This window comes from Numida meleagris, chromosome 1, assembly GCF_002078875.1.
Source record: "Numida meleagris isolate 19003 breed g44 Domestic line chromosome 1, NumMel1.0, whole genome shotgun sequence".
NCBI classification, from domain to species: domain Eukaryota; kingdom Metazoa; phylum Chordata; class Aves; order Galliformes; family Numididae; genus Numida; species Numida meleagris.
The window spans coordinates 12,041,545-12,068,483 of NC_034409.1; the positions used below are offsets into that span (position 1 = coordinate 12,041,545).

Here is a 26,939-nt window from a genome sequence, read left to right on the forward strand (position 1 = left end):
AATTGTAATAACTGGAGTCACTGAATAACGTAGGTTCTTCTGAAAGGAGGGAAATAGAGCTGGTAGCATTAAATGAAACATGAGGTTATAACTGTTTGTAAAGAAGTAAGGATTTATGTCAAAAAAAATCCTCACAGATTCAGTTTGGATCAAGCACTCCATGGGTGAAAAAAAGTATTTTTGCACAGTTAGTAACAGGTCCCCAGACTCCAATTTGACTCTGTAACATTATAAAAGACAGAAATGTAAGTAAAAATCTGTCATTAGGGGGTGTCAAAGCTCACAGATTTCTTCATTAGTCACGAGGCTAACAAAAGATAATGATAGTTTACAGCTGGATTTTTGTTTGTTTGATTGCTTTAAAATATGTAGGTAACATTTAACCAAGAAATCAGGGATTGATTCCATTCATATTACAGGAAAAAATAATTAATAATCATCAATCTTTAAAAAGCAAAACAAGCTAGTCAAAGTGAAATATTCTGTACTGTTATGGATATTCCTGTGAACATGACATAGCATTTCATCAGGTCTAACATACTGTGTTGTATTTGACAGCAGGGAACAAGGGTCAACCCTGTGTTCCTAAATTGTCAGTCAAATGCAAGAGCTTGAACAAGGCAGAGGGAACTCTTAAGACATTCTGACAAATTTGGTTGCCAGCAGTATCCTCTAGCATTGTTTGACTCCATATTAAATTGGGATGTTGACTGCTGGAAAGCAGAATCTGTTCTTGTTACAGTGCAGGTGTTTGAGATGAAGGACAGGATATTTTCTGCCCACTTTACTGGGTAGCAAATCTGCCACTTTGCTGACAGAGTGCCATTCAACTGCCTGCTCTACAGAGCAGCCTCATCTCCCTTATCCCTGAAGCACTGAGTCCCTGAGCAGGGCACTCTGCTCTGGCTGTCCATGCTGGGGAACGTGTTGGGCTGGGTGGACCCAGAGGTCCCATCAAACCTTTGCTGGTGTGTGACTGTGGAAACAAACTCTAGTCAGTTCAGTTCATTTAATTCTAAAAGCAAGACAAAGTTTGATGCTTAATATAAACATTCTGCAGAAGTTTGAAAGGACCCACTCGCTGTGAAACTGTGATTTCTGGAGGCAGACTATGTCTTGCTTAAATAGTTGTGCAGGAATTATAAAGGAGATAGCTATTATGCTTGTCCATATGCATCCATTATTATTAGAAGCAGCAGGAGGTAACAGTCAGAAAAGATGCTACAGGAACCTTTCAGGAAGTTTTCCTAAAGTAGAGAGGTTTTGAACTCTGCATTAACATGGCACCGTCTCTGTAATGCTCTTAACTTCTCTCTCTCTTCCTACCAAATGCTGGGTATTTCTTTCTATGTCAGTAATAAAAAATTCTCAGCCTGGCAACTGAGTTAGGCTGGGAAAAACTCCTACAATCCAGAGATATATTTGAACAGTTTCTGAAATTAACCCCTTTTACTCCTTCTTCATGTCTCATGATCTGAAACTCCTCTTCTTCCCAGACTAACATCACTGCAGCTTCTTCATAAATTGAACTTAGTAACTCATGCCTTTCTCCTCATCCCTTTTAACCTTCAGCCATATGTTCACCATATGACAATACAGCATTATGGGTCTCAAACAGATCAACTGGGACTTATGGCTTCAGAGGGTGCCCTAGATATGCTGTTCACATTAAACCTCAAAAAGCATAAGAATCTTTAAAAATGTTGATAAAGGAAAAGTTGAAGAATTTGTGAGGGATAATACAGGTTCATTATTTTGAGTAGTTCTTACCCAAGACCTTTGAATGCTCATTTTTGACTGTTCAGTGGCTGGGGGAAGGGACGACTTCGGCTGTAAATTTTCTTAATGTGCTATTTGTGCACTGGCTAATTTCTTTTCACTGGAGAGCTATTGTTATGTCAGTTTCTAATTTCTAATATCTAGTTTCCTGGTTTCTGAAAAACATCTTGTTTTAAGTTTTAAAACACAGACAATGCTGTGCAAATATGTAAAGTGAAGCAGACAATGGTTTCCCTGCCCTACACAAGTAATGCATTGATCCTTTTGCACCCTCTCCTTAAGTGTTGCAAGAGAGGATGAACAGATTGCTCTCCTCCCACCACATATCTGCATTGCCAGCACTCAGGGAAATAAAGACTGCATGGATTAGAAAGTTACAAGGGTACAATGAAGGCATAAGCTACTGCAGTAGGAGCATGTGTTGAAGAGGTCTCAGTTCAACAGTACCCATCTTATTATGAGCAATGTCAGCCTCACTGCTAATGTGGAAGCCAGGGATGAGAGTGCAGGTAAGATCTTTCTATAGCAGGGCATGATCAAATCACAACGAATTGCAGCTGCTGCCACTATAATGTCATACAGCAAATTCTTTCTCTCTTTAATATATTGACTTTGAAAAACTGTTTTTATAGCATCAGCTGCTTAAGACAGAAGTATTGGAGTTCCTTCAGCACTACCTATGAAATGAACTTACTGCTTTTGCTTATAGCTTGAAATCTGTTTATGACACATTTAAGACGGTATTTGTGGCTCCTATTATTTGTGAATAATATTCACAAACATTTAAACAAATTCTGTTCACATTTTTTTCCTAAACACTCTCTGAAGAAATCTTTCAATGAATCACAATTTGTGCATATGCAATTAATTACTGTCAGGCTGTTAGACAGTCTGACTATGTGAGAATTGACCATTTCATTTTCATGTGTAAACAATCTTTGCCTTTTACTGCACTGGCATTTTCATGATGCTCTTTTTTCCTCAGTTTGCTTGATTAGATCTTTTGATTTAAGCTCTTGAAAGACATAATTTCATAGATATATTTGAAGCAATTCCACACGAACTACCTCCTCCTCCCCAAATCAGTCTTTTTATTGCTGAGTTTTGAAATATCATTAAAAAAACTACGTTATGATAAGTCAATTATTGAACTGTGTACCTTGTAGACACCTCATCATGTTGTCTGTATAAATGACTTTTCTTTCTAATTAATGGTAGGATAATGAGAGGATTTTTTTAAAATATTTCAATTTGCAGAGTGCTCTAACTAAATCTACATATTGTTTTATTAAAGTGAAAATCAGCTGTGGTCACCAAACTATTCTGAATATTGTTTTTACTGACCACTTTTATCTTAATATGCACTGTAACATTACTATAAAAATTATTTATGACTGTTAATACATAGATCCATTCTAACAACAAGAAGGAAAGTGAATCTGTTTCTGGAGTTTCCTTAAAAAATATGGTTGATGCAGGAGCAATATGGAGACCCACAAACAGCCTGTTGATTTGAAGCATTCTGCTTTCATGCATAATGCTCTGACTAGTAGTTCTGTATAAGATTTTAACATAAAGGTAACATCTTTATTTTTATTTGTCAAGCTGATTTAGTTGGAAATCTTAAACTGTCTTTCTGGTGTTTGTCTAGTTTCCTTCAATTATAACAGTTTGTCCAATACAAAGCTATTATAACTACCTACAAAATTTGTCCTGTCATTGTGCTTAAACCATCACAGCTACAGCAAAATACCACTGAACATTTCTTCAATATGCAAGATTCAGTTTAGTCATGCCTAGAATAGGAAGTGACTGCAGCAGTTCTGGATGTTTGATAGCAACAACATTTAATAGAAAACTGTCAATATCATGTCTAATGGAAAAAGTATTTCTTAAATCATGTTAGCAAAACGTATTTCTTCAATCATGTTAGCTGAGCCTTTCATCTCTGTTCATTGATTCTCGGGTCCACAAGTACTTACTATTTCCTTTCTTTTTTACTTTTACTCTTCAACAAACAATAACATTTCTTAATAACAAGCCCTCCAAATAAACCACCACTGTATCTTATAAAAAAAAAGTCATCTGTGGAGTACACTGAAAGGAGTAGAAAAAATATGAAAGAAATGTTAAGAAAAGGTATATTCCTGGATCCAGCTGAATTCTCCAGCTGTGAGCTATCACAGAAAAGAAGTAGTACTGCCATTGTCTACCTATATTACATTGTTGGCAGACAAACTAAGTTTTTGTCTCCACTGTTTGAGTCAACATGTTGGTGTAATCTATTTTATTTTTTAGTAGAGTTCCATCTCATTTAAAAAAATTGTACAGTGTGCAGTTACTGAAGTTTTCTCTTATTGTCACTCTCTTCTTCTCTTTCTAGGTGATGTCATTGTCTATATTAATGAAGTTTGTGTCCTTGGACATACTCACGCAGATGTAGTCAAACTCTTCCAGTCTGTTCCTATTGGTCAGAGTGTCAACTTGGTGCTATGTCGTGGATACCCTTTGCCCTTTGATCCTGAAGATCCTGCCAACAGCATGGTGCCACCCCTTGCAGTAATGGAGAGGCCTCCGGTAGTGGTAAATGGAAGACATAACTATGAAACTTATTTGGAATACATTTCTAGGACTTCTCAGTCTGTTCCAGACGTAACAGATCGACCACCACACTCCTTGCACTCCATTCCAGCAGATAGTCAGCTTGATAGCACATTCCCACCACCTGCCCATGACGATAATGTATCAATGGCTTCTTCTGGGGCCACCCAAGCTGAACTTATGACCTTAACCATTGTGAAAGGGGCCCAGGGCTTTGGCTTCACTATAGCAGACAGTCCTACAGGACAGAGGGTGAAGCAAATTCTAGACATTCAGGGATGTCCTGGTTTGTGTGAAGGTGACCTCATTGTTGAGATCAACCAGCAGAATGTACAGAACCTGAGCCATGCAGAAGTAGTGGATATACTTAAGGAATGTCCTGTTGGAAGTGAAACTTCTTTGATTATCCATAGAGGAGGTAAGTTTGGAAAGTCTGTACAATTGCAAAAATGTGTGTAAAAGGTTCTAAACCATAAGACATCCATATATTCACTACATCCTAGTGTGCTAGATGGGAAATTAATTTCTATGTTGTGGGAGGTAACACTATTGGTACTGGAAAAGTATGTCTGCAATTAACTATTCTGGGCAACATGTTTGTGTTTTGAGTGTCAACAATCCCTACTCTGTACAAGGGTAAAACTAGAGCATTTCAGGACCTTTCACCCTTCAGTATTATGTGTGATGTCTGCAGCAAACTCTTAGCATCCCCACCCAGTGCTGCAAGCTTTGTATGTATTTTTTTATATTGCGTAATTAAGGTAGATCAAAATTGGAGCAGTCTTTCAGCCATTTACAAGATTATTAGTCTGTGTAAGCCATTTTGTGTCTTTTTTCCTTGTAAAATAATTGTATAGCAATTGTTTTGTTTCTTTCTGAACAACACAGATCAAACAAAGCATATTTTTCTCTCCTTTAAAAAATAGCTTCTAGTAACTTGGTTTTTATGACTAACCTGACACAGTAAACATGATTACACACAACTGGAGGGGGAGAGTCAATACTTACCTGTAGGAAAACAATAATGACAGAAGTTTAAACACCTCAGCAGTGATAAGTAACAGCTTTTAACAGTTTAGCCAAACAAATTTTCATGCTGGTTTGTTATGAGGATCCATCACAATTTGCAACTGCCTGAATTAAATAATAAGATTTAATTTCTTTAATTAAAGATCTTTATTCGTCTCAAGTCATTCATGTCACTGAATGTACATTACTCTGTGCTTCAAAAGAAAAAGAAAAAAAAGGGTGATTCTATACAGAAATGCCTGTTGCTTTCCTTCTGATGAGTTGAGGTTGGAAAGTGAAGCTCTAGTATTTTCATGTGCCAAATGTTTGTCTTTTAAAAACCTACAGAGCCTTAGAACAAGGAATCTAGTAATATTTAATGAAAAAGCAGAAATCATAAACATTAGATTACAAACATCTGTATTCACATAGTAAAGTATTGTTCATAGCCATACGTAAAGAAATGATTTATAGTAGACAGAATCTAACATTTCTTAGTAAGGAAACCTAATTAAGAATGATGATTAAAGGCCAATGGTGTTATAAAAGTATATAAACTTAGAGAAAGTTAATCATTGCAGAGGTGCTACAGTAGTTGCTGTTCAGTCTGGTTTTATTTAACATATATTAAGAATCTAAAAAAAAATGGAGTAAACTGCATTTTTTTTTCCTGAAAATTATGACAAATTAGGGAGAATTGCATGGCAATAAAGAGCATGAAGGGAATTAGAAGAGTTAATAGCACACCAAAAGATGACATTTTGTTTTGAAAAATGAAAGCTAATCCACCTCGAGAGGAAAACAATTCAGAACACCAATCTTCAGAGAGAAGTGGAGTGTGAAATCCAGTTTGTTGAGCAAGCCTGAGTAATAATAGACACCAAAATAGATATTTCAGCTATCAGTGCTGGACAGTAGCAAAAAAAACCTGAAGCAAAAACATACTCGAGCCCATGAGGATAATTTCTCTCTCTTAAGAGAATTTCTTCAGAGAGCAGGGACTCGTGCTCAAATTCAGAGAGCAGGGACTCATGCTCAAAACAAGTTGATCAACATGATGGTTTAACAAGTTCTGGTACGTTAACCACGCTGTGGTTATTTTATATACAACATCATGGCAGACGAAATATAATGCACTGAGCTCAATCCTCAAAATATATGTGTATGTTTACACTCTCTTGCCTTTTGTCAGGCTAAACACAGAGGTACAGGGAGTTATAGTAGCTCAGCTGACACAAAATATGTGGTCCAAATGCAGTTACTTGTTCCTAAGTCAGCCTTCTGTTGCTGGGAGTGGGCATTGATTGGATTTTTTTCAATTGTTTGTTTGTTTAGCAATGCACTGAAGAGAAACAGAGCATGGTTTGTTGATGGCAAAACAATGACTTAGACTAGAGGAACTGATTGGAAGCACTAGAGAGTGATGAAATTTAATGAGGTGAGACAGAACAAATGAAAATTTAACTTTACCATTGAACATTTCTGTACATCATAAATAAGGAATATATTTTGCTACAAGTTTGTTAGCCTTGGAAATAGTCTCAATAAATAAAAAGCAGAGGCCCATTTGTTTGAATGATTCAAAATAAAAAAGTGAGAAAGCATGGAGTATGAGACAAAGCTTCACTACCTCGGATGTGACTAAGTCATAGCTTAACAGAAATAGGAGAATGGTTGTAGGATGACAACCTGTGTTTTCACAAATCCGTAGAAAATGGCGATGCTTTCATGTGACCAGATATACACCTGTAATGTAGGTAATTGTGTCTGTGCTAGTCATCACATCTCCTTTAATAGTCACAGAAGATAAATAGGCCTTTCTAGGATATAATTCATGTCATTTCAATGTAGATGTTTCAAAAAAGTCAGCTGTACCCTAAAAGTACATATTCTGCTTGACCGACTAAGAGGAACTGGGGATAGCTGGTTCACATGTAGCTCCCTCCTACAAAGAATGAATAAAAAACTGATTATATGATTTGGACATGTGAGATAATCTGAATATAAAACATAATTCTAGTTCTCTGAGAAACCTGCTATGATTCCAAAATATTTAATATGTGACACTGGTGAAGCAAGGCATACCTTTTCATTACTCATGTATCCAATTTTTATTTTTTTCCCTTTAATGTGTAGTGACAGATGGATAGTACCATCCCTTTTCATCATAACCGTATGCATCCTGTGTTTAGCATCCCATTTATAAGATTAATAACCAAGTAATATTCCTGCTTGTGGAAGAGGGAGGCTGTTTTGCATAAGGTTGTGTGTCGCCTTGTAGTGTGTTCTGTCTTTAAAATTAATATGGCCTGACTGCGTAGTTTACTGTCGCAAATTCATTTTTGTAAGTGACTTAATTTCACTCTCATCTGGCCATCATTGCTACATTGCAGACACAAAACAGATCAACATTGGCTTAGTTATATTCTCACTACAGATAAAAAGCATTTTAGACAGCAAAGAATGTTCTCCCTTATGCATATAATATGCATACTACAGCATTTAAAAAGGCTTTTTCCCTCAAGCTTATGAAGTCAACAGCCAGCATATGCAGGAAAATAAGGGTCTTCGTATTTTAGAAGGATGGAGGGAATGGCTGTATTCAAGTGTGAAGATATCAGGAAAGGAGACTATCTGAACCATGAGTAAGTGGAGACCTGGCATTGGATACAATAAAGTGTTTGACCCACCACTGAATTTTTAGTGTACTCATTTTAAAATTTCTGAGGAAACAGTAGTCATACACCTGTTTGGTTTTTGTTTGATTGTTTATTTTAAAAAAGGGGAAATAGTACATATTATATCTAAGAAAATACAGAGCAGCATTGTTTTGATGAAGGCTGTGATGCTCTAGACTAAAGAGCTTAGAATCTTCTTTATTTTAATCAGTCAGGTTTGTTTGTAAATATGTGTGCTGCTTGGTTAAGTTTATTTGCGTATGTTCTGGCTGACCAGTCATTTAATTACGATAAGTTGAAATAAGTGTTCATATTGAGAAATATGTATCTTTTAATGGAAAAGGAAACATAAAAGGAAAAAATATGGTGGAAATGTTCTTCCTAATTTTTTAAGAAAAAAGACAGGAAGAAAAATATATGAAAGTGTTTTGTTACTAAACATATTTTTACCTTTCCAACTTTGTTTCAGCCTTTACAGTTAATCCACAGCTTCTGCAGCAGTCTACTTTGAGGACAGGTTGCTAAAATAGTATGGAACTATTATAGAATAAAATAGAATAGAATAGTTCATAGAATCATTGAATCATCTGAGTTGGAAGGTACCTTTAAAGCTCATCTAGTTCAGCCCACCTGCAATGATCAGGGACATCTACAGCGAGATCAGGTGCACAGAGCCCCATCCAGCCTGACAACCTTGAATGTCTCCAGGGTCGTGGCATCCACCATCTCTCTGGGCAACCCTTTCCAGTGCTTCACTACCCTTATCATTTTTTTTTTCGTATATCCAATCTAAGTCTCCCCTCTTTTAGTTTGAAACCATTTCCCCTTGTACTATCGCAACAGACCCTGCTAAGGAGAGCTGGAACACGAACTTTGAAGCTGCCTGACCTCTGCACAGCTGACGTGAAGTTAAAGCATATTAATGCGGCCATTATCCAAATGCCTCCTGATGAGCACTGACATTCATTGGGCACCAGCCACCTTACTAGGAAGCCTGTCTCAGTGTTTCAGTACTGTCTGAAACACTGAAAGGATGAAATAACCATCTTTCTGGATGTAGTTAGAGCAGAAACTCTGCGTTATTCCAGAACAACTGAAAAAAGCACTAGGAGAGTGATTGAAGCAGTACATATCAAACCTTTGTAAAGCAAAATATTCATATATTAGAATATCAAAAATTGGTTTGGGCATGTTCTGTTAAATGAGCTATCCAAGTACATGATGTATACCGTATCTTTTGAAGGTACCTTTGAAATATATGAACTTGTAGACAGCAGACCAGCCCCCACATTGTTTCTATTTAAAAACAAACTGACATAAGCAAAAGTAGAACCATCGGGAGAATGTCTGAAATATTGTTCTAAAGAAAATCTGAAAAGAAATACATGAAACTGTGTCAAATCCTAAACAAGGATTGCTGAGTGGAACATTAGAAAAAAAATGCAAGAAATGTGAGACTGACAAAGTTCCTACTTCGAGCAGCTGCTTTATAATGGAGGAATCCAAACAGTCTCTGAGAAACTAAGGTTGGTTGTATGAAACAGAGCCAGAGGTGCACCATCCATATCATTTCATTGTTAAACCACTCCTGGCATGGGACTAGCATAAGCCAGCAGCCATTTTCACCTGGAAAGGGTAAGGGAAATCAAAATGAGGAAGAAATTATTTATTTATTATTATTTATATTAAATTAATAGATGTAAACTTTGAGAATGGCCAGGTATCTTTTTCAGACTTTGTACAAACCACCACAGAAGTTTATGATTCCTCTAGACTGCTAACAGATACCATTACATCACTTGCAGCGTCAGCAACTTCTAAAACAGAAATTTCACCCAAAAAGAACATCTCTGCCTATTTTAGTGAATAAGCTTAGTCCTCCGTAATAAGGAGGTATCAGTGGAAGGAATATTAAATCTTGCTTGCTCTTTCCCTGGAGTGATCCTCAAATTTACCTCTCTGTCATTGAGATGGAAAGTTTTTTTTATCCAGAATTGTTAGAAGATGGCTTTCAATTCCTCTGGTCAGGAAAGCTCATACTCCTCCTCTCTTCTGGAAATGCTTCACAAGACAAAGCTACAGGCAGCAGCATCTCCTAGTTAACATGAGTCTGGCACAGATGGTTCTCTTAGTTCAAAGATCTCAGAGCTTTGACTCTGCTCCTGCATGTCTTCATTCAAAATGTCACTGACTGCCTGGTGCAAACTCGAAACCTTGTATCTCATGGCTTACTCATCCCCCAATCCAGACTTTCTAGTTATCAGTGCTGAGGGTTTGAAGAGATTAAATTATCAAGATGATGGTATTGGTTTTTGATTTGGGTATTTACAGATGTTTTCTATTATCTTATTAGCTCTTCTCTTTTAGATTCTTGAGGCATTGGTGAAATTCTTCTCTCCGGTTTCTCCATAAAGCAACCCAGGCTTGGTTTCGTTGCTTTGTATGAGTCCTATATTTGAATTAAGAGCAGTCTGTTCGTACTTTGTTCATGAAGGTATGTTTGTTTCAGTTGTCTCTAACCAGAGATATTGGGACATGCAAAGTCTGACAGCTCTTCTGCTTCCCACCCCGTTGTCTCCTCTCCAGACTTTTATAGCAACTGTACATTTGCTCTTGATCCCTATTCCCCTGTTGCTGTATTCTGTTGTTGAGAGGAACTGAAATCCATTTGATGATGTCTGCAATTTTAGTCCTGCTGTGTTCTTAAATGGCACACACGTCTTTCTGATTTTAAGGGAAGTTTGGTCCCTCAGAGGGAATGTGTATGGCAACCTACAATTGAACAACTGAACAATTTGAAGTGAACCCATATGAACGTAGAGGTGAACCATGTGCACCACTGACGCCAACGAGTCAGTGATGTAAACTTCTGCCCAACATACTGCTAAAACATCCTATTTCAGTTTTCCCTTTCTTATTCATCAGCCTGTTTTTCCTTTCTGCTTCAAAATTATTTTCTTTCATGTGACATCATAAATTCACCAATATCCTCAGCATGAGCTCTCTGTAAAAGTATCTTTCTCATGCTGGCTTTTGATATGTTTCATTTTTTTTACTTATTTTTATTTTTGTTTTTTTTTTGCTAGTAATGATAAAAAATTTGATGAGTCATGCTACATTGTCCACTTCATTGGCTTTGTTATTACATGTCATACTGCCCTTCTTTCTCCTCAGCCTTATCCACTTGTCCCTTCCTATCTTTCCTGCAAAATAATTTAATAACAGCCTTTTGAGAGAGGCAGTCCTCTTTCCTGTGTTAATTCCAGGAATAAAATCTTAAAAAGATCTTTAGAAAACATTGTCACCGTGCAAGAAATACTGCTTTCATATTAACATAACTTAACATGGAAACTCTGCTTCATTTTCACAAGGCACATCTCGCCCTACAGAGTATCATATTTTTAGCTCTGAGAACGTGTACTCTCCTAGTAACCTTCAAATTATTTACTTCACCTACTTTACTTCAACCTACGCATTACAATTGTTTTATACTTTGGATTATCTTGAAATATTTTTAAGTACCTTGTAATTATCTGATATTCAATCTGCTTTAATAAATATTTTACATGTTGTAGCAGGTAACCTAAAAAGTCAGTTATATATATAGCCTATTTTGTGAAGGAATTCAATGTAAATAATGTTAGTAAGAGAAATGGTAACCTCTCAGAAGCACAGAGAATTGACAAATTTGAACAGAGGGAGCCATGTAAGGAGACCAGGTACCTTGAAATTTGCATTAATTAGACTTCCATATTTTTTCTTGTGTAGCTCTGATTAGCAATGAAACAGTGTGCAATTGCTTCCATATTTCTGAATAAAAGGGAAGGAAACCATAGATCTCCTTAATGAATATGGATTCCTGAAAAAAATAGACATCAATAACAGTTAGTAGCTATTAGACTGTATTAATGGAAATAGTATTAATTGCATTGCGTTTCAAAGTGGTGGTGTTATGGCTTTGCTGCTTCTTATTAATGTTTGTGCAGTGTGTGGTACATTTGTGGATAATTTTGCAAAGCATTAGATAAATCTTTTTAACATATATTGCATAGGAGGTTTTTAATGACTATTAGCAAGCATTTTGTTTCAGAAGTACTGTTATTATCAGTGGTACTGTTTTCTAATATAGGCTTATATGGTCTGTTCTAAATTTGAACAGTGCTTCCATTAAAACTTGTGGGGATGCTTTCCTAGGGATGTGTGTGCCTAACTCTTGTTGACATTAAGAGGAGCTAGTTTGCACACTGAGTGGAGAAACAGGTCCTTTCTGAAAGTCTTGTGGCAAAAAGAAATACAAGTTTATGGACACAGATTCCCATCATGGTATTCCATAAGGAACTACACAATCAGGTACCATTATTAGGTCTCTATAGCGACTTGCCATGCAACTACTCCCCTGCGTTGGGGAGCACAGAGCACATTTGTGTCTGGTAGCTGCAGTGCATATCATTACTAGAACACAAGAGCTCTATTGGCTGCACTGCAGACTGTTTTCAGTCTTATGATATTAGGTGAATAGATTAATACTAAATATTAACTGTTTGAGAAAAACAAAAAATATTTGGCTTGATGACATTGGAATTTGGCCAGGCTGGAAGAGTTTCTCCTCTGTTCTTGCCAGTAATGTTATCAGAAAGCTGACCAGTTTGTATGTATCTTGGTAAAAATTTACATCTTTTGTAATCAGATACCTCCTAAGCATTATACATGGGAGAATCAACTGCAATACTGGGGCATGAAGGAACTCATTCTGTCCTAATTGCCCATAGTCTAGGCTCTGAGTGATCCTCCCCTTCCTCAGTGGAGATCTGAAAGATCTCAGTCTAGGGAGGAAAAACTACAGAGCTGAACTCTTAATACTTCCATAAACCTATGCTTGTGTACTGAGGCATGTCTAAAATTTAGTCTAAATGTGTTGAAGAATGTTTCTGTTGGTTCAGTATAATGTAAATGTCCTATTAAAAGACATTTGTTGGGTTTCCAAATCTGTTGTCAAAGTACCTTGTGTAGACATTGTGACGTGGTGATTTGTAATATAGTGCAATATTTTATAGTAATAAAGTAAGCTAATACACTATGAAAAAAAAAGTGAGTACATTATCTATTGTGCTACAGACATGAGACACAGCACTGGGAAGATGGGAAGATGTGATTTTCAGGCACCACCTAAACTCTTTACATAAACTACAAAACTCTTGGCTTCTACGGTTTGCCTGTTATCAAGTTAAAATGCAGAAACTAAATTAGTCTTCTATATGTAATATTTTTCCCTGTGCAATTCTTTAAGCAATTTTATTTTACTTTCCTAAAAAGGAAGAAATACTTTAACACAGCTACACTTACCCTCTATGAGTAATGCTCATCTTCTTTATTTTTTTATAAACCAAGAGCGTACGTTTATTAAATAAAATACTGCCCTTCTCAGAAAGCCTTAGGCTGACTCATAATTCAAACCCAATCAAAAACAACACCAGGGATGCATCAACCTTTGCTGTGTCACCTTCAGATTACAATATAAAAACAACATGGAAGCCAAAGTTGTCAGGCAGAAACCCTGAAAGTTGACTCCCAAGTGTGTCAAAACATATTTGTAAAATAAATAAATTACTTTCCAAGGCCAGATTTGTCATAACTTGGAGCAGTATTTCAGTGTATAAAAAACATACTGCACAGTTTTTCCTGTTTGGTAAATGAGAATAATCTTGAGTTCTATTTATTTTGTACTTTTTATTAACATGAGCTAAAAAAGAACACAAGCTTTCAGTGTATGCATTCGTAAGATCACCTTATTTTTAGCTTATGTTCCAGTTAGATGCAAATTATATTTAGTTGGCTCTTAGAATAGCTTTCTCTTGTGCAAGCAATCGTTATTGCATTTCATGTGTTCTAGATAAATTGAGAATTTCTGTAGATCCAGTCACAATTAGAAAAAGATGCTCTACACAAGAAAAATAAAAGCATAGATTTAAAACTTTAGAATGAGAAAATATTTTTAAATTGCTGTAAAATTATTTTATCAATTAGTTTTCATTTCCTTTAGTTGTTTTGTTTCCCAACAGAAAGTGTACTAATATTTTAAAAGAATGATGATGATGATGAAAATAATAATAACAATAATAGTTTTTCTTAAAGAATAAAAATAATACATTATGTAATACTTCAGTGTTTATTTAACATCATAGGGAAGATTTACTGACTATGGGAAATATCACAGTAGTATATGCATATATTTTAATACCTTAAATAAATATATTTGTCAATGCAACATCTTTTTCCTTATGATTATTTCCATTTCTAAAACTACTTGTTCTCAATAAAAGTAATAATGCTAGGGATCTGGGGCCAAGCAGTACCTCTCTATCCCAGTATAAACACTACTGTGTCTCTGAAGTAGCTGAGAGAATATCTCAATCCGTTCCTCAGGGGAAGAAAGAATGAATGATCATCTGGATAATTTTTAACTTCTTCCACAGTTCTTCTCAGCGAGAAAGAGAAATTGTTATCACACCACATTAAATATGTATTATAAGCAATTTTTTACATATATATGGAAGTTCTTAAAAAATCTATGCAAGTAGAAAGAGTAAGGACACACTTTTTTACTTCAGCCTGCCAGCTCTCAAGCTTCATTGAGATTACATACGCAGCAAATTATTCTCACAATATCACTGAAAAACAGTGTGATGTTTTTTTATTTATTTATTATCCAGCATACCCAAGAGATAGCAATGGCTTGTGGTGTTGGCTCTAAAATGTGTGCAACTAGGTAACACGATCCAGCTAACATGCATTACTTAGTCATCAATTAAAACAATTAGCTCCACTAAGGTCAATCTTAATTACGCAAGAGGTTGTGTCATGCCCATTCACCAGAGGTATGCACTGAACAACTGAATGTATTTTAAATATATATATTATCACAATGTTGGAACTTGTCTCGTGTGCTATAGCTACTGGGAATCTCACCTATGCTACTATAAAATGTAACCTGAGTTTCTTTATAAAAGGGTAGTTATAAATATGATCTTTCAGAAAATGTATTACTTCCAACTAAATACACATTCATCTCTTGAATGACAAGTTTGATTATAAAATAAAATTATTATGTAAATAGACTTTTTTTAAGGATTTAGATGTAGCACTCCCACTCCTTACTCAAAAAATAAAAGTAAAATTAGTATGGCTTACATTGAATTGAGAAACTGGTGAACTGTTTGATCTTTTAATGTAATTCTAAATAGGAAATCAGTGAGGGAATGTAGTTTTAATGAGCTTCCTCCAGAATAAGTTCTTGGCTTTTGCCTATGTAACACTGTAGAAAATATAAAATCAGTACTGGTAAAGTTGGCAGATAGCAGAGAGGTGGGTCATTGTCACTAAACAGATGATGTTACTGTTAAAGAGCAATGTGGAATACTTTTAAAATGAAGCAAACAGTAAGTATTTTTATGCAGTCAGTGCATATTAATTCCTGAAATACAGAGTAAATAATGCAGTCAAAACTTGTCAAAGTGCTTTTGAATTGTAAAAGACAGCTAGTTGAGCGGAACATTATAGTGAAAAGGTCCAATGCAGCACCATTTCTGAAAAACTAATATGTTTATATATTTTTCTCAGAAAGATGCCATTAGTAAACTATTTGTAACAAGATCAGTGGGATGCTGTTCCAGTTCATTTTTTCCCTGCTTTGTAAATTCCTATTCATTTCACTGTCTTTTTTCCATTTTCCACATTTACTTCAACATTATTATGTGACTCTTCTTTCTGGCGTGCAAAGGTCAAGTCTCATGCAGGAGTCTTGTCTTTAACTAGTTTCTAGTATTGTTGGTAATGACCTGAAATGTGGGATTTCTTAGGATTTTCTACATGATTCTTTATTAGCAAAAGTACTGGCTGATTCAGTCATCCACATGCAATGTAGTTGTGAAGATGTTTCCTTAGTATCCAGCTCCTATAGTGTGTGTCATTTCCTGTGCCAACAATTAAGCATGTTATTTCAGAATTCATTTCCTGTGAGCTGTCATGCAGGCACTTGTTCATTGAAAGCTTGTAGAAATGGTAAGAGGATGTGGCTTGCAAAAAATGCTCTAAAATAAACTGAATGGATACAAACCAGATAGTGAGGAGTTAGGGATTCAGAAAATACATTTTCTAGGTCATGTAAATAGCTCTCTAAGGAGTCGTGTTCTAGGATGACCTTTCTTTTTAACCAGATGCAAAGCACAACCCTGACCTACAACATTTTACATACCAATGGCTGCTAGCTATGAAAGTGCTTTATAGAAATTTGTTGTTAACACAATCTATTTGGTCTAGATGATCTTTGAAGATCCCTTCCAACTGAACTGGTCTAGTCCAGTCTAGTCTAAGCTAGGCCAGTCTATTTACTTGAAGTAGTACTACAACCATATTCTCTGAGAAGTAGAGAGAGTGGTGTGATGGACAATAACTGTGGCTTTCTTCCAAATATGCACATTATGTTCCTTCCTTTGAGGATTACCCAGGTCAAGCAGATCCTCCTGCAGTTAAAGCAGATCCTTCTCCCTGAGGCAAAGGACCTCTTCCCTGGGGTCCTGCTCAGGGAGAAAAATTGGCAGTCTCTCTAACCAAATGAAAGAGTGCTCTGGGCAAAATGTGGAGACCTACAGCCTAATCCAGGAACCAGCTGAGTGGAGCAGGAGCCTCAGATGAGATTAAGGTTAGATGTTTGGAAGACATTTTTTACTCAGAGGGTGGTGAGGCGCTGGCAGTGCTGCCCAGAGAAGCTGTGGATGTCCCATTCCTGGAGGTGCTCAAGGCCAGGTTGGATGGGATCTTGGGCAGCCTGAGCTGGTGGAGAGCAGCCCTGTCCATGGCAGGTGTTTGGAACTAGATGATCTTTAAGGTCCTTTCCAATTTATACCATTCTGCGATTGATCTATGATTGATCTGTGATTGAAAAGCATCTAGCCACAAAGAAGGTTAATGATATCCTGGGCTGCATTAAACTGAGTGTTGACAGCATGTTAAGGAGATGATGCTTCCCCTCTGCTCAGATTGGTGAGATCACATCTGGAGTGCCATGTCCAGTTCTGGGCCTATCAGTACAGGAGAGATGTGGACATACTAGAGACATACTAGAGAAAGTCCAACAAAGGGCCACGACTGGAGCACCAGTGTGAGGGGAGGCTGAGGGAGCTGGCACTGTTCATCCTGGAGAAGAGGAGGTTCAAGCGGGAATCTCATCAGTGTTCATAAATACTTGAAGGGAGGGTGCAAAGAGGGCAGAGCCAGTGGTCCTTTCAAACCTCACCTGGTCTGTGATTCTGTAATAATTTTAAATTTGAAAAGTTAAATATTTGAATAATTCTATAATAAAGACTGGTATTTGTTTTTTGTGGGATTTTTTTTGTTTGTTTGTTTGGCTGGTCTGGATTGTTTTTTCTAGTACATATATGTAAAAGCTTTGAAGCTGCCTATGAAAGGAAGTCTGGGCAGATCTATCTTAAATCTTTGGCTAGCTTGGTATTCCATCTCAGGAGAGAAGTAAGCACCAAAGCAAAGCTAGATACATTCTTACAAAATAAAAAGTAATTTCTTCAATAACTTCCAAGGTGGCACATTCTGTGCATTGCAGATGAAAGGTTTGAATGCAGGACCTAAGGAATGATGATGCTTCTCTCCTTGAGCAGTAACTCCAACATCATTTCTGCACCTGTTTTAATTTGAGTTAGTAAAAACAAAAGGCAGAATTACACAGAAATTGTAGGGATTTCAGAGATTTTTACAAAAAAGGAAAGTATTATTGCATCAGCTTAGCAATATATGATGATAAAATACAAAAATAACATGCATCACTGTAAATATGAAGTCGGTAACAGAATTCCAAATGGAAATATGCTGCTACATCTTCTCTAAAACTTTCCCTTTTGATATTTAAATCTACAAACATAGTGTTCCAAAATATACACAGATGTCAAATATAGCAGTAAAAATAAAAAATAAAAAATGGTGGTTTAAAATGCAATATAATACATAAGAAAGCATTCAATTTTGGAATTCTCTATGGAAAAATCTATTTTAAATTAAACCCAATAACTTCGGGGAATAAAAATAATGCCTGTGCAATTTTGCAGGTGGAGGATTAAGTGTAGTCTCTACCTAATATGTGTCAATTCTAAAGTATTCACATGCTTTTTTTTTTTTTTTTTAGCTCCTATATTGTCCATAGGGAAACAAAGAACTGTGGCATAACAATATGTATCTTTTTGGCACTAAATCAAAATATATCTACTGCAGAGTGCTGGTGTAGAAGTTGCAATTCGGTTGCATTTCTAACTTGTTCATAATAGCAAAGGGATGATTTATAAATTCATGAATTGCGTTTGTACAAAGATGTACCTCCCTTTACTCATGGTGTGATAGTTATTTGTACATTGTATTTTTCCGTTGTCAATGGTAAGTCTTTACTGGATTAAGGGGAATTACTCATGTTGCCATTATCTCCCATATCAAGTCTTTCTTTATGCAGCAGAATACTTACACAACTTCCAGAATATTCTTCATGGAAGAAAGTATTCAATGGAAGATCTGATTTTTATTTTTTGGCACTTTGTAGTGTGTATTGATTAGTATTTTCAAACTGCATCAACAATTTCTTAATTACTGTGATGGTTTAGTCTGGCAGTCAGCTCAGCACCACACAGCCAGCTGCACGCTCACTCCCCACTCCCAGTGAAATAGGGGAATGAATTGGGAAAAAAAAAGTAAAACTTGTGGGTGTAGATAAAAATGTTTTTCTCCTGAAGCCAAAGCATGTAATCATATCAGCCACTGTGAAGCAAATTAACTCTATCCCAGTTGAAACTAGGACATGAATTCTGAATACTTGGATGTATACCTTTGTTGAAATTAGAATAGGATTGTGATTGGTTTCCACTAGCCTGTGAAATATTATTAAAAGTCATCTTTCCAAGATTGGTTCCAAGATCTTCTAAAAATTTTTGCTGAAAAAAGCAGTAACTAAGAGTAACTTAGTCTGCAATTGCCAATTGCCTGATACATCAAAACTTAGTTGTGCTATGAGATAAAATAAGCTGTTTATAGTGAGACTGGTTAGTTCAGACTGCACGTTATCAAGATCATCTAATATCAAGTACAAACTAGTTGCATTTTCTCTACAGCTCTCTGTATTTGTGTTCAAAGATGACTTCAGCAGAAATAAGAATCTAGATATCCACATTGACCTTATTCTATTTTCTTAAATCATCTTGGAGCCACTTCGTCTGTCATAAACAATATTAAGTAATTTAGGCATACAATCTCTTCTGCAATATGTACAGAGCTATGTTACACAGAGTAGCTACAAACCTCAGTTTCCTACATCCCTGAGAAGTGATGGAAGCATTCCTCTTTGAAAAATCTTAAGCATTTAATGTACAATTTAACTGGAAATTTCATCTCAGATCTGCTTTTTTTAAATTCCAATCAAATGTTCAATATATTCTACAAAGGCATCTGCTTTTTTTTTACTAATCACCATTCACCATTTAAAACTCCCTTTGTCAGAGAACACTAACAAGCTGTAATTTAAATCAACCTCTTTCTTCGTCTTACCCTGAAGTAGACCATTTGCTGTTGATCCCTGGGATGTGAATTATTCTTTTGAAATTAGCTCATAAGAACCAAGAAAAAGAAAAGAAAAAGAACAAAAAAAGGCCAGGAACATAATCACACACAAACTATGCCCATCCTGGCTGATTGGTTTCATACACCAGCAAAATGGCAGCATAACAGCCATACAGATTAGTGTCTTTTTAATTATCTGTTAGTTAGGAAACCTCAGGGAAGAGTTACATAAGATGTTCTATTTGATAACCAGCATTGATTAATTCTTCTATTTATCCAGATTCCTTCAGCAAGTTATGGTCTTGGAACAGAAATTCATAGTTTTTATTCTGTGATTGTATGGGCAAAATGTGAGTATACCAAGAACAAGATACTGTATGGATCCAAAGGATCCAAGTTTTATTTCTTACATAGTAAGTTACTATTCTGAAAAAGGGAGGACGTGCATGATATGTACTCTACTCTTTCTAAATTTGATAATTCTGAAGACTAGGCCAGCTGCAGGGTCCACAAGGTGCTTCACGGTTGTCAGTACCATAATCTTCTCAGTTTAACTTGTCATGTTTATGCACTGTTCCAATTTTCTCAAGCATTGAGGGGTTATTTCCATTATGTTAGACATGTCGTCTAAATCCCAACTGTCTGGAATCAATTTATGCTCCTCTGAGAGACAGAGTACTGTCACAATGAACAAAAAATGGCTTACTCAAAGTTCTTCTAGCTTTTCCATGTAATGCAGTCTTGTCAGGATCCTTTATCAACATCATTTTTTAGTGTTCTGTTCGTTAAGTTCTTAAAGTACTACACAGGACTACATGTGATCAGCACACAATCTAAATATCATATAAAACACATCAATACCTGTGCACTCATTAAAGTTAAGGGCACAGCCCTTCTTTATGCTAACTGCTTGTCTCTGAACCTTCACGGATTCAGAAAAATTGGACATTGGGGGGTTTTTTGCAAAGTAGATCATCTTGATCAATTTATTATGCTTTGTGCTCTTTAGTGTTCTGTACTGCAATAGTATCATGTCCATCAATCATAATTTCTGTCTCTCCAACTTTTCTTTCTGATTCCTGTGATCTTATACTAAATCTGAACTTCACATCGTTTCACCATTATAATTTCAATCACTGCAAAGCTTTTACTAAATTCAGCTTTGCACTTGACAAGTAAGTCAAAAGCTGAGAATTACCTCTTGACTCTGTGGACATGAAAGCAAAGAGATTTCTCTGTCCTAGGTATGTATAATTGTGGGCAATATCAAATCTTCAGCAGCTCTAAGCCAAGTAAATTACCTGGAAGTTCAATCAGAGAACTGAGCGTTTAGAAATGCATTTTTCTCTTAGCAGTTTTCGTACTCATTTAGACAAATACTTGCACTTTGTACTTATACTAACAACCCCTGCCAAATATTCCACTTTCCTACACTACTACGCTAAATTATATTCCTACATAGCTAAGACTCAATCATAAAAAAAAAAAAAAAATCTTGTGATTAGTTTTCTTTCTACTCTTATTTTTGTCTTTCAGTCTCCCACTATCTGCCAGCCTTTCTGTTTAACCTGAATCCCAGTAACCACAAATGAACTGGTCTATCAAGCCGGTGTGAAGGAGCTAGAAAGTGTAAAGCAATTATTACTTTTAATCAAGTATGGATATGAAGAATCAAATAAGCATGCTCTTGCTTATTTCAGACTCCACTGTGCCCAAGCAGTATGATTACCTTTTCATTACACTGCCATCAAATGTTTATCATTCTGCCATGTGGTCTGAAAATGAGCCAATTAGTTAACACACCTGAGCTCCTGACACTTCATGTTGTCACAGAAGAGACTTCAAAGGCAAGTCAACAAAATTCAGAACCATGTTGACAGCTTAATTCATATTAAACACAAAATTCTGAAGTTACTACAGTGTAATTTGGCAACAATGTTTCAGAAAGGCAGTCGGATGAAACTAGCAGGGTCTGTCAGAGTATGTAATTTAACTTATTTGTTCCTTTGTGATGAACGTTTTTCCAATGCTCCCAAACCTCAGAGAAACCAGGACTGGAACTCTGAGCTCAGTTCTGAGCTCACTTGCAGACATTTAGGACCATCTGAGGTACACTGGGCTATCAAAAACTTCACTGTTACTACAGAGTGAGTGAGATTATTCAGGATGATAACCAGCACTCCGACTTCTCTCATAGATCCTATGTCACTCCTGCCAATCCAGTACAGATTTCTGAGTAATGTCAGGTACAGCACCCTTGGTACTAGACCTATGCTACTTGAACTATGGTTGTGCATCTAAGTTCCTAATTCACAAATTGCAGTACTGAAAGTTAGGTGTTTGCATGTCAGTCTTCAAACACAAGGAAATGGCACAAAGCTGCACCACAGGAGTTTCAGGCTAAGGTCTTGACACTATGAAAAATTTCTTTACTCTAAAGGTTGTCAAACACTGGAACAAGCTTCTTAGAGAAGTGGTTGTTGCCCCATGCCTATCAGAGAGAGGCATTTGGATAACACTCTCAATAATATGCTTTAACTTTTGGGTATCTGCTAAGAGGTCGGACAACCAGACTAAATGATATTTGAATGCAATTTCCACCTGAAGTTATTGTATCGTATTGTATTGTATTCTGTTCTCTTCTACTCTGTTCTAAATTTGTGTCCACTATAGCTGATGCGGTCTTCAGTAGACTGCATAAAATAACTCAATGCTACTTGAGTTGCCCTAGTGTATTCCACCTTATCTACCACCTATAGGTCTTCTGTCACAACTGGCAATACCACAAGGATACATACTGCAACCCAAAAGACACTGAGATGATCTCTGGAAAACTCTTCAGTACAATCAGCAAAGTACAGGCAGTTTTTCAGTTCACTGTATTGCTGCTACCTCTGTTCAGTTAGCTGAAAGCTTTCTGGACTTGGATGTCCAGCCCCAGTTGCATGGTTTATCCCTATTTCCTTTGTGCTGGCTTTCTGTCTCCCATTACAGTGAAGCATTGCATTTCAAGGTTTCCCATTCCCATGATGACTACTTAGTGATGGAGACCAAGGGTATTTCTCTACATTTCTTTTTGTTATTTATTTTAGGGATTTTTCTGATCTCTATTTCAGGATTAGCTGGTTTTCAAGTTAGGACGTGGAAACCTTGGCAACAAAGTAAAGAGGTGTGTGGAAATTTGGGAACAGGCATCTGAGGAATTTGGGAGACATTTGGGAGAAAATAGGGATGCAATGAATTGAGAAGGGACTGGTAGTATAGATCTCAGCACTAAATATCTTCTGACTCCTTTGTATCCATATCTTAATGTGAAACTCATATACAAGCAAATGAATGGCTTTAAAATTGAATTATTCTTTTTTTTTTTTCCAACAATTGCTGAAGACTTTTTCTGAGTGCATTTTCAGGAAAAGGCCTTTAGGACTCTGAGTACAAAGACCTTATTCTCCATCTGCATTTTAATGGAAAATATTGTGAACATGTTCATCAGAGTGACAGGCCATGATGTAAACTGAATTTTCTCTAATGTGCTTAGAAAGTGTAAAAGCTTAAATAGGAGGAGATTATAAGCACACATAGGAGAAATAGTGGCATAGTTAGGCAAAATTTCTGACTGTCAAGAGAGCTCTGAAAATGCAGTGCATTATTTCTGAAAAGTTAGTTTTGCAGCTGAAATTAGCTTCTGGTAAAGTCAGGCTGAACTGTCAGACTTGTTCGTAGCCAAGTAGGTAGAGTCTTTAGGGGAATGGCAAAACTCACAGTCCAATCTAGAAGCTGCCAAGATTTGGAAGATGCAATTTATATTCTAAATTATCTTGCTGATCCAGCGTGTGTGACATATACAAATCATTTCACCTTGCTGTCTCTGCTCTGCTCAAGGATAGTTGCTTGCCACAACGTTTGCTCAAGAAAGGGCATTATTTGCATTGTTAGCTTGTGCAGTATTAGAACAGTATGGCAGAAACTGTAATCCTTAGCCTGGCTGGACACATGAACTAGCAACAGAGGTTTTGGCAGCAGTCATTGGAGTACACACCTGAGCAAAACTGGAGACACTTCAGGGGAAATTTCCTTCTGCCAAGCAAAAGGTTCTTTTGCTTGTATGTACAGAAAAATGCTCTTGACCTTTTCAAGATATCAGGAGAGTATACAACCTGCAAGCAAATTTCTGAGATCTCTTTCTCAAGACTTCATGTGTTAGTACCAAAGAATGTAGACTAGCTAACCAGGATAGTATTTACATAAAGTGCGCCTATTATACACCTCAATGGGGAAAATAACACTTCATCCAGTGCTAATTGCAGTTGCAAACCACAAAGCGGAAAATGGATTAAGGGATTTGAACTTTTAGTGGAATCTTCTTTAATAAAATGCAAGAAACAGGTTTTCCTCTGTTCTGTAAAAATATCTTTTCCCATTTCAGGTTAAGTTGTCCCAAAAAAAATGTGTTCTGAATTGTACTGTAGCAACATTTTCTCTTTTCTGAGACATAGCTGCCCTTCAGATAATATGGTTTACTATCAACAAGGAAACAAATCTCTAACTGTGTACATTGTTCTGATAATAGGCACCAGAAAAGTTCTTACAGAATTATCACCCAATGCAACATTCTGTGTTTACTATAAAATACCATCTGTCGAAAGTAATCAGATCTTACTGACCGCATAAAAAATGCTTGTTCCAAATATATACTTCTCATTTCCAGAAATTGTTGTTAATTTCTATTATTTTTCCTACCTCTAGTACACTTGAGCATCAAAACCTCTCACTGACAGTGTTGCATTTGCCTCTTTGCTATTTTAGCTATGACACAGAAATTCTCTGCTTCACTTCCAGATTAATCAGGAGACAATATTTGGTCTGTTGGGGCTTTTTAGTTCCAGAAATTATTTTAAATTTCTGACCGATAAGCAATTCACAGAGCTGCATGAGACAAGCAAAATAAATAGATGTATGTCTATTAGAATGTAAATTAACTCATTACTATGCCAGCTGCTGACCTTTTCTGAGGGCTGCATTCTTACTAACAAAGACTCTTTGCTATTCATGAAAACAAAAACTTAATGGTAGCTTGAGATTCTCTAGTGTATTTTAAAGGAAATTCTCATAGATGCAAGTGACCAGTGATGGTCAGAGCTTGAACAGCATGTACTTCTACTATACATGACTTTGAATAGGTATCCTTTCTCTAATTATCTGTGATGAACTGAATATTATTGAGAAATTGTTGCTTGAAATGGCAAGGTCAGTGAAATTTCATGAAGAGCACAAAAAGATGATTATTGATTTAGTATCTGGTTTCACAGTCAATTAAGTTTTTGTATCAGTTCTATAGACTTCAGTGAGATGAGATCAGCTTTAATTTCCCAAAGTGCTCCTCTGCTTCCACATAGTTTCTGATAAACCTTACAGTCTTACACTTTATACTACTAATAAAAAATGTGGAAGCTTGAAAGGATGAAATACGGTATTGGACACACATTGTCCCCAGATTATCTAGAGGTGAGCCAGAGAAGGTGCTGCTCTGATGAGTTCTAAAGACTCAGCTGAACTTCCTGTGGACTGTGTTTGCTCTTTCCCTTGCACCTTGATAGAGTGATTCTCTGTGGTCTGAAACCTATTCATTCTTCAAAGTCACTTTTCATGACTGTAATATGCCTAAGAGAGTGAAAAGCTGCTGATCTCTGTTGGAGCACTGCTTCTATTAGTGCTGCCACACCTGGGTTTGAGATGTTTCTATCATCTCTTTCAGGCAAAGCTGATAACATCTGGGCATATGTAAATAGCATTAAAGAAAACAGGTGTAGTTCACAGTTTTATTAATCTGAACTTGCATTTGCAATAACTGATGGCTGTGACTAGCCTTTGTCTCAGTGCAGCAGTGCTACATGTTACATGCCACGCTACCAGCACATAGCCTGCCGCAGGGAGAAGCTAGCTGCAGTCAATAGACGCTGGATTTAACCATATGTAGCATTGTGCACCCAATGAAACCTGATGCTTTGTTAATATCCCACCCAGTGTGGGCTGTGTTGGTTTTTGACTCATTGCATCAGCAGCTAAACCCTGATCAAAGACCAAATGGATCCTCCACAGCATGGCACCATCACTCTGAGGTACATCTGACAACAAGACTAACTAACTATGCTTGAAGCGCTAGAGCTCCCAGTTCTCTTACACCTACTCTTTATTTCAAGGTAAATCGTTTTCCTCTCGTTGCTTGAGTAAGAGCCTGATGCTTAAAGCTATTCGAAAAAAGCCTTTGAAAAAAATATGGTGTAATAATGAATGTTCTTATTAGAAACTGAGCCACTAGTTGCCCCTCCCTACACATCACCTGATGTTTTAAATATGACATGATCATTTCAAACACCTCCTTGTGTTCATAATTTCCATCTAAGTTGTTGGTTCCTTTTAGGTTTTGTTTACAATAGTGTACATGTTAATTGAATGCACTTGTTCTCCTTGATTGGGTTTGTTTACCTGAATAGGGGAAAATATTTGAAGAATAATTGCATTAATGTTATGTCTTTGTTTCATGTTCAAAAGAAACCCATTTTCTCTCCCAGCAGTTTTTTTGGAATATTTGTCTGAAAATATTTTGTGTCTTAAGAAGTGATCCCACCTGTAGCTTGAGTTCTGTGCATCTAATCCACACGTACCAAGCACAGACCACAAAATGTAAACAGACAGAAGGAGTCAGATGTCACACGAATGACAAGAAATGCTTCCTTGCATCCTGCTAAATGTGTATACCAGGAGTCTCAGCTCTCAGAGGAGTTGTATGCTGTCACACCCATTTAAAAATAATGGGTTCTTGGTGTCTCTGCAATTAAGGCCCAGTGTAGGCAATTGATAGACCTCTCACCAATCCCAGTAAAACAAAGAAAAAGAATGGAAAAAAATCTGCTGTGACAGTAAATTTATACAGAAACTTTTCTAGGAAGGAAAACTTTTGCTGAAACATTGTCACAGGGATTTTGATAAGATGTCTATGGAGTAAGCTAATGCTCTGGGAGTGCTCATCAGCCATCTGTTCATTGACTTCCAAACATCTATATGAGAAAGGTCTATGTAGTGCTTGGGACAGCTTGGCTCAGGAAGCCATATGCAGCAAGGCTTTTAGCATACACACCCAAAAAAAAAAAAAAAAGGGAAAAAACAAAGAAAGAAAAAAATGCACAGGAAGCCCAGTGAAAACTAATGGGCAAAACTCTCGCTGTATCATCAGCGAGACAAGCGATGTGGAGGGAAGATGACGTG

The 26,939-nt window shown here is 36.6% G+C and overlaps 1 protein-coding gene across 11 annotated transcripts in view; it reads left to right on the forward strand.

Annotated features, from left to right (window-relative positions):
• Positions 1–26,939, forward strand: part of MAGI2 (membrane associated guanylate kinase, WW and PDZ domain containing 2) — a 735,464-nt gene that overhangs the window by 608,673 nt on the left and 99,852 nt on the right. For 10 of the 11 annotated variants that reach the window (XM_021384489.1, XM_021384488.1, XM_021384490.1 and 7 more), the window contains one exon: positions 4,163–4,798. The exons of the other annotated variant lie outside the window; for it this stretch is intronic. In XM_021384489.1, coding sequence (XP_021240164.1) covers positions 4,163–4,798 — 636 coding nt within the window. The remainder of the gene's footprint in view (positions 1–4,162; positions 4,799–26,939) is intronic. 11 annotated transcript variants of the gene reach the window in all.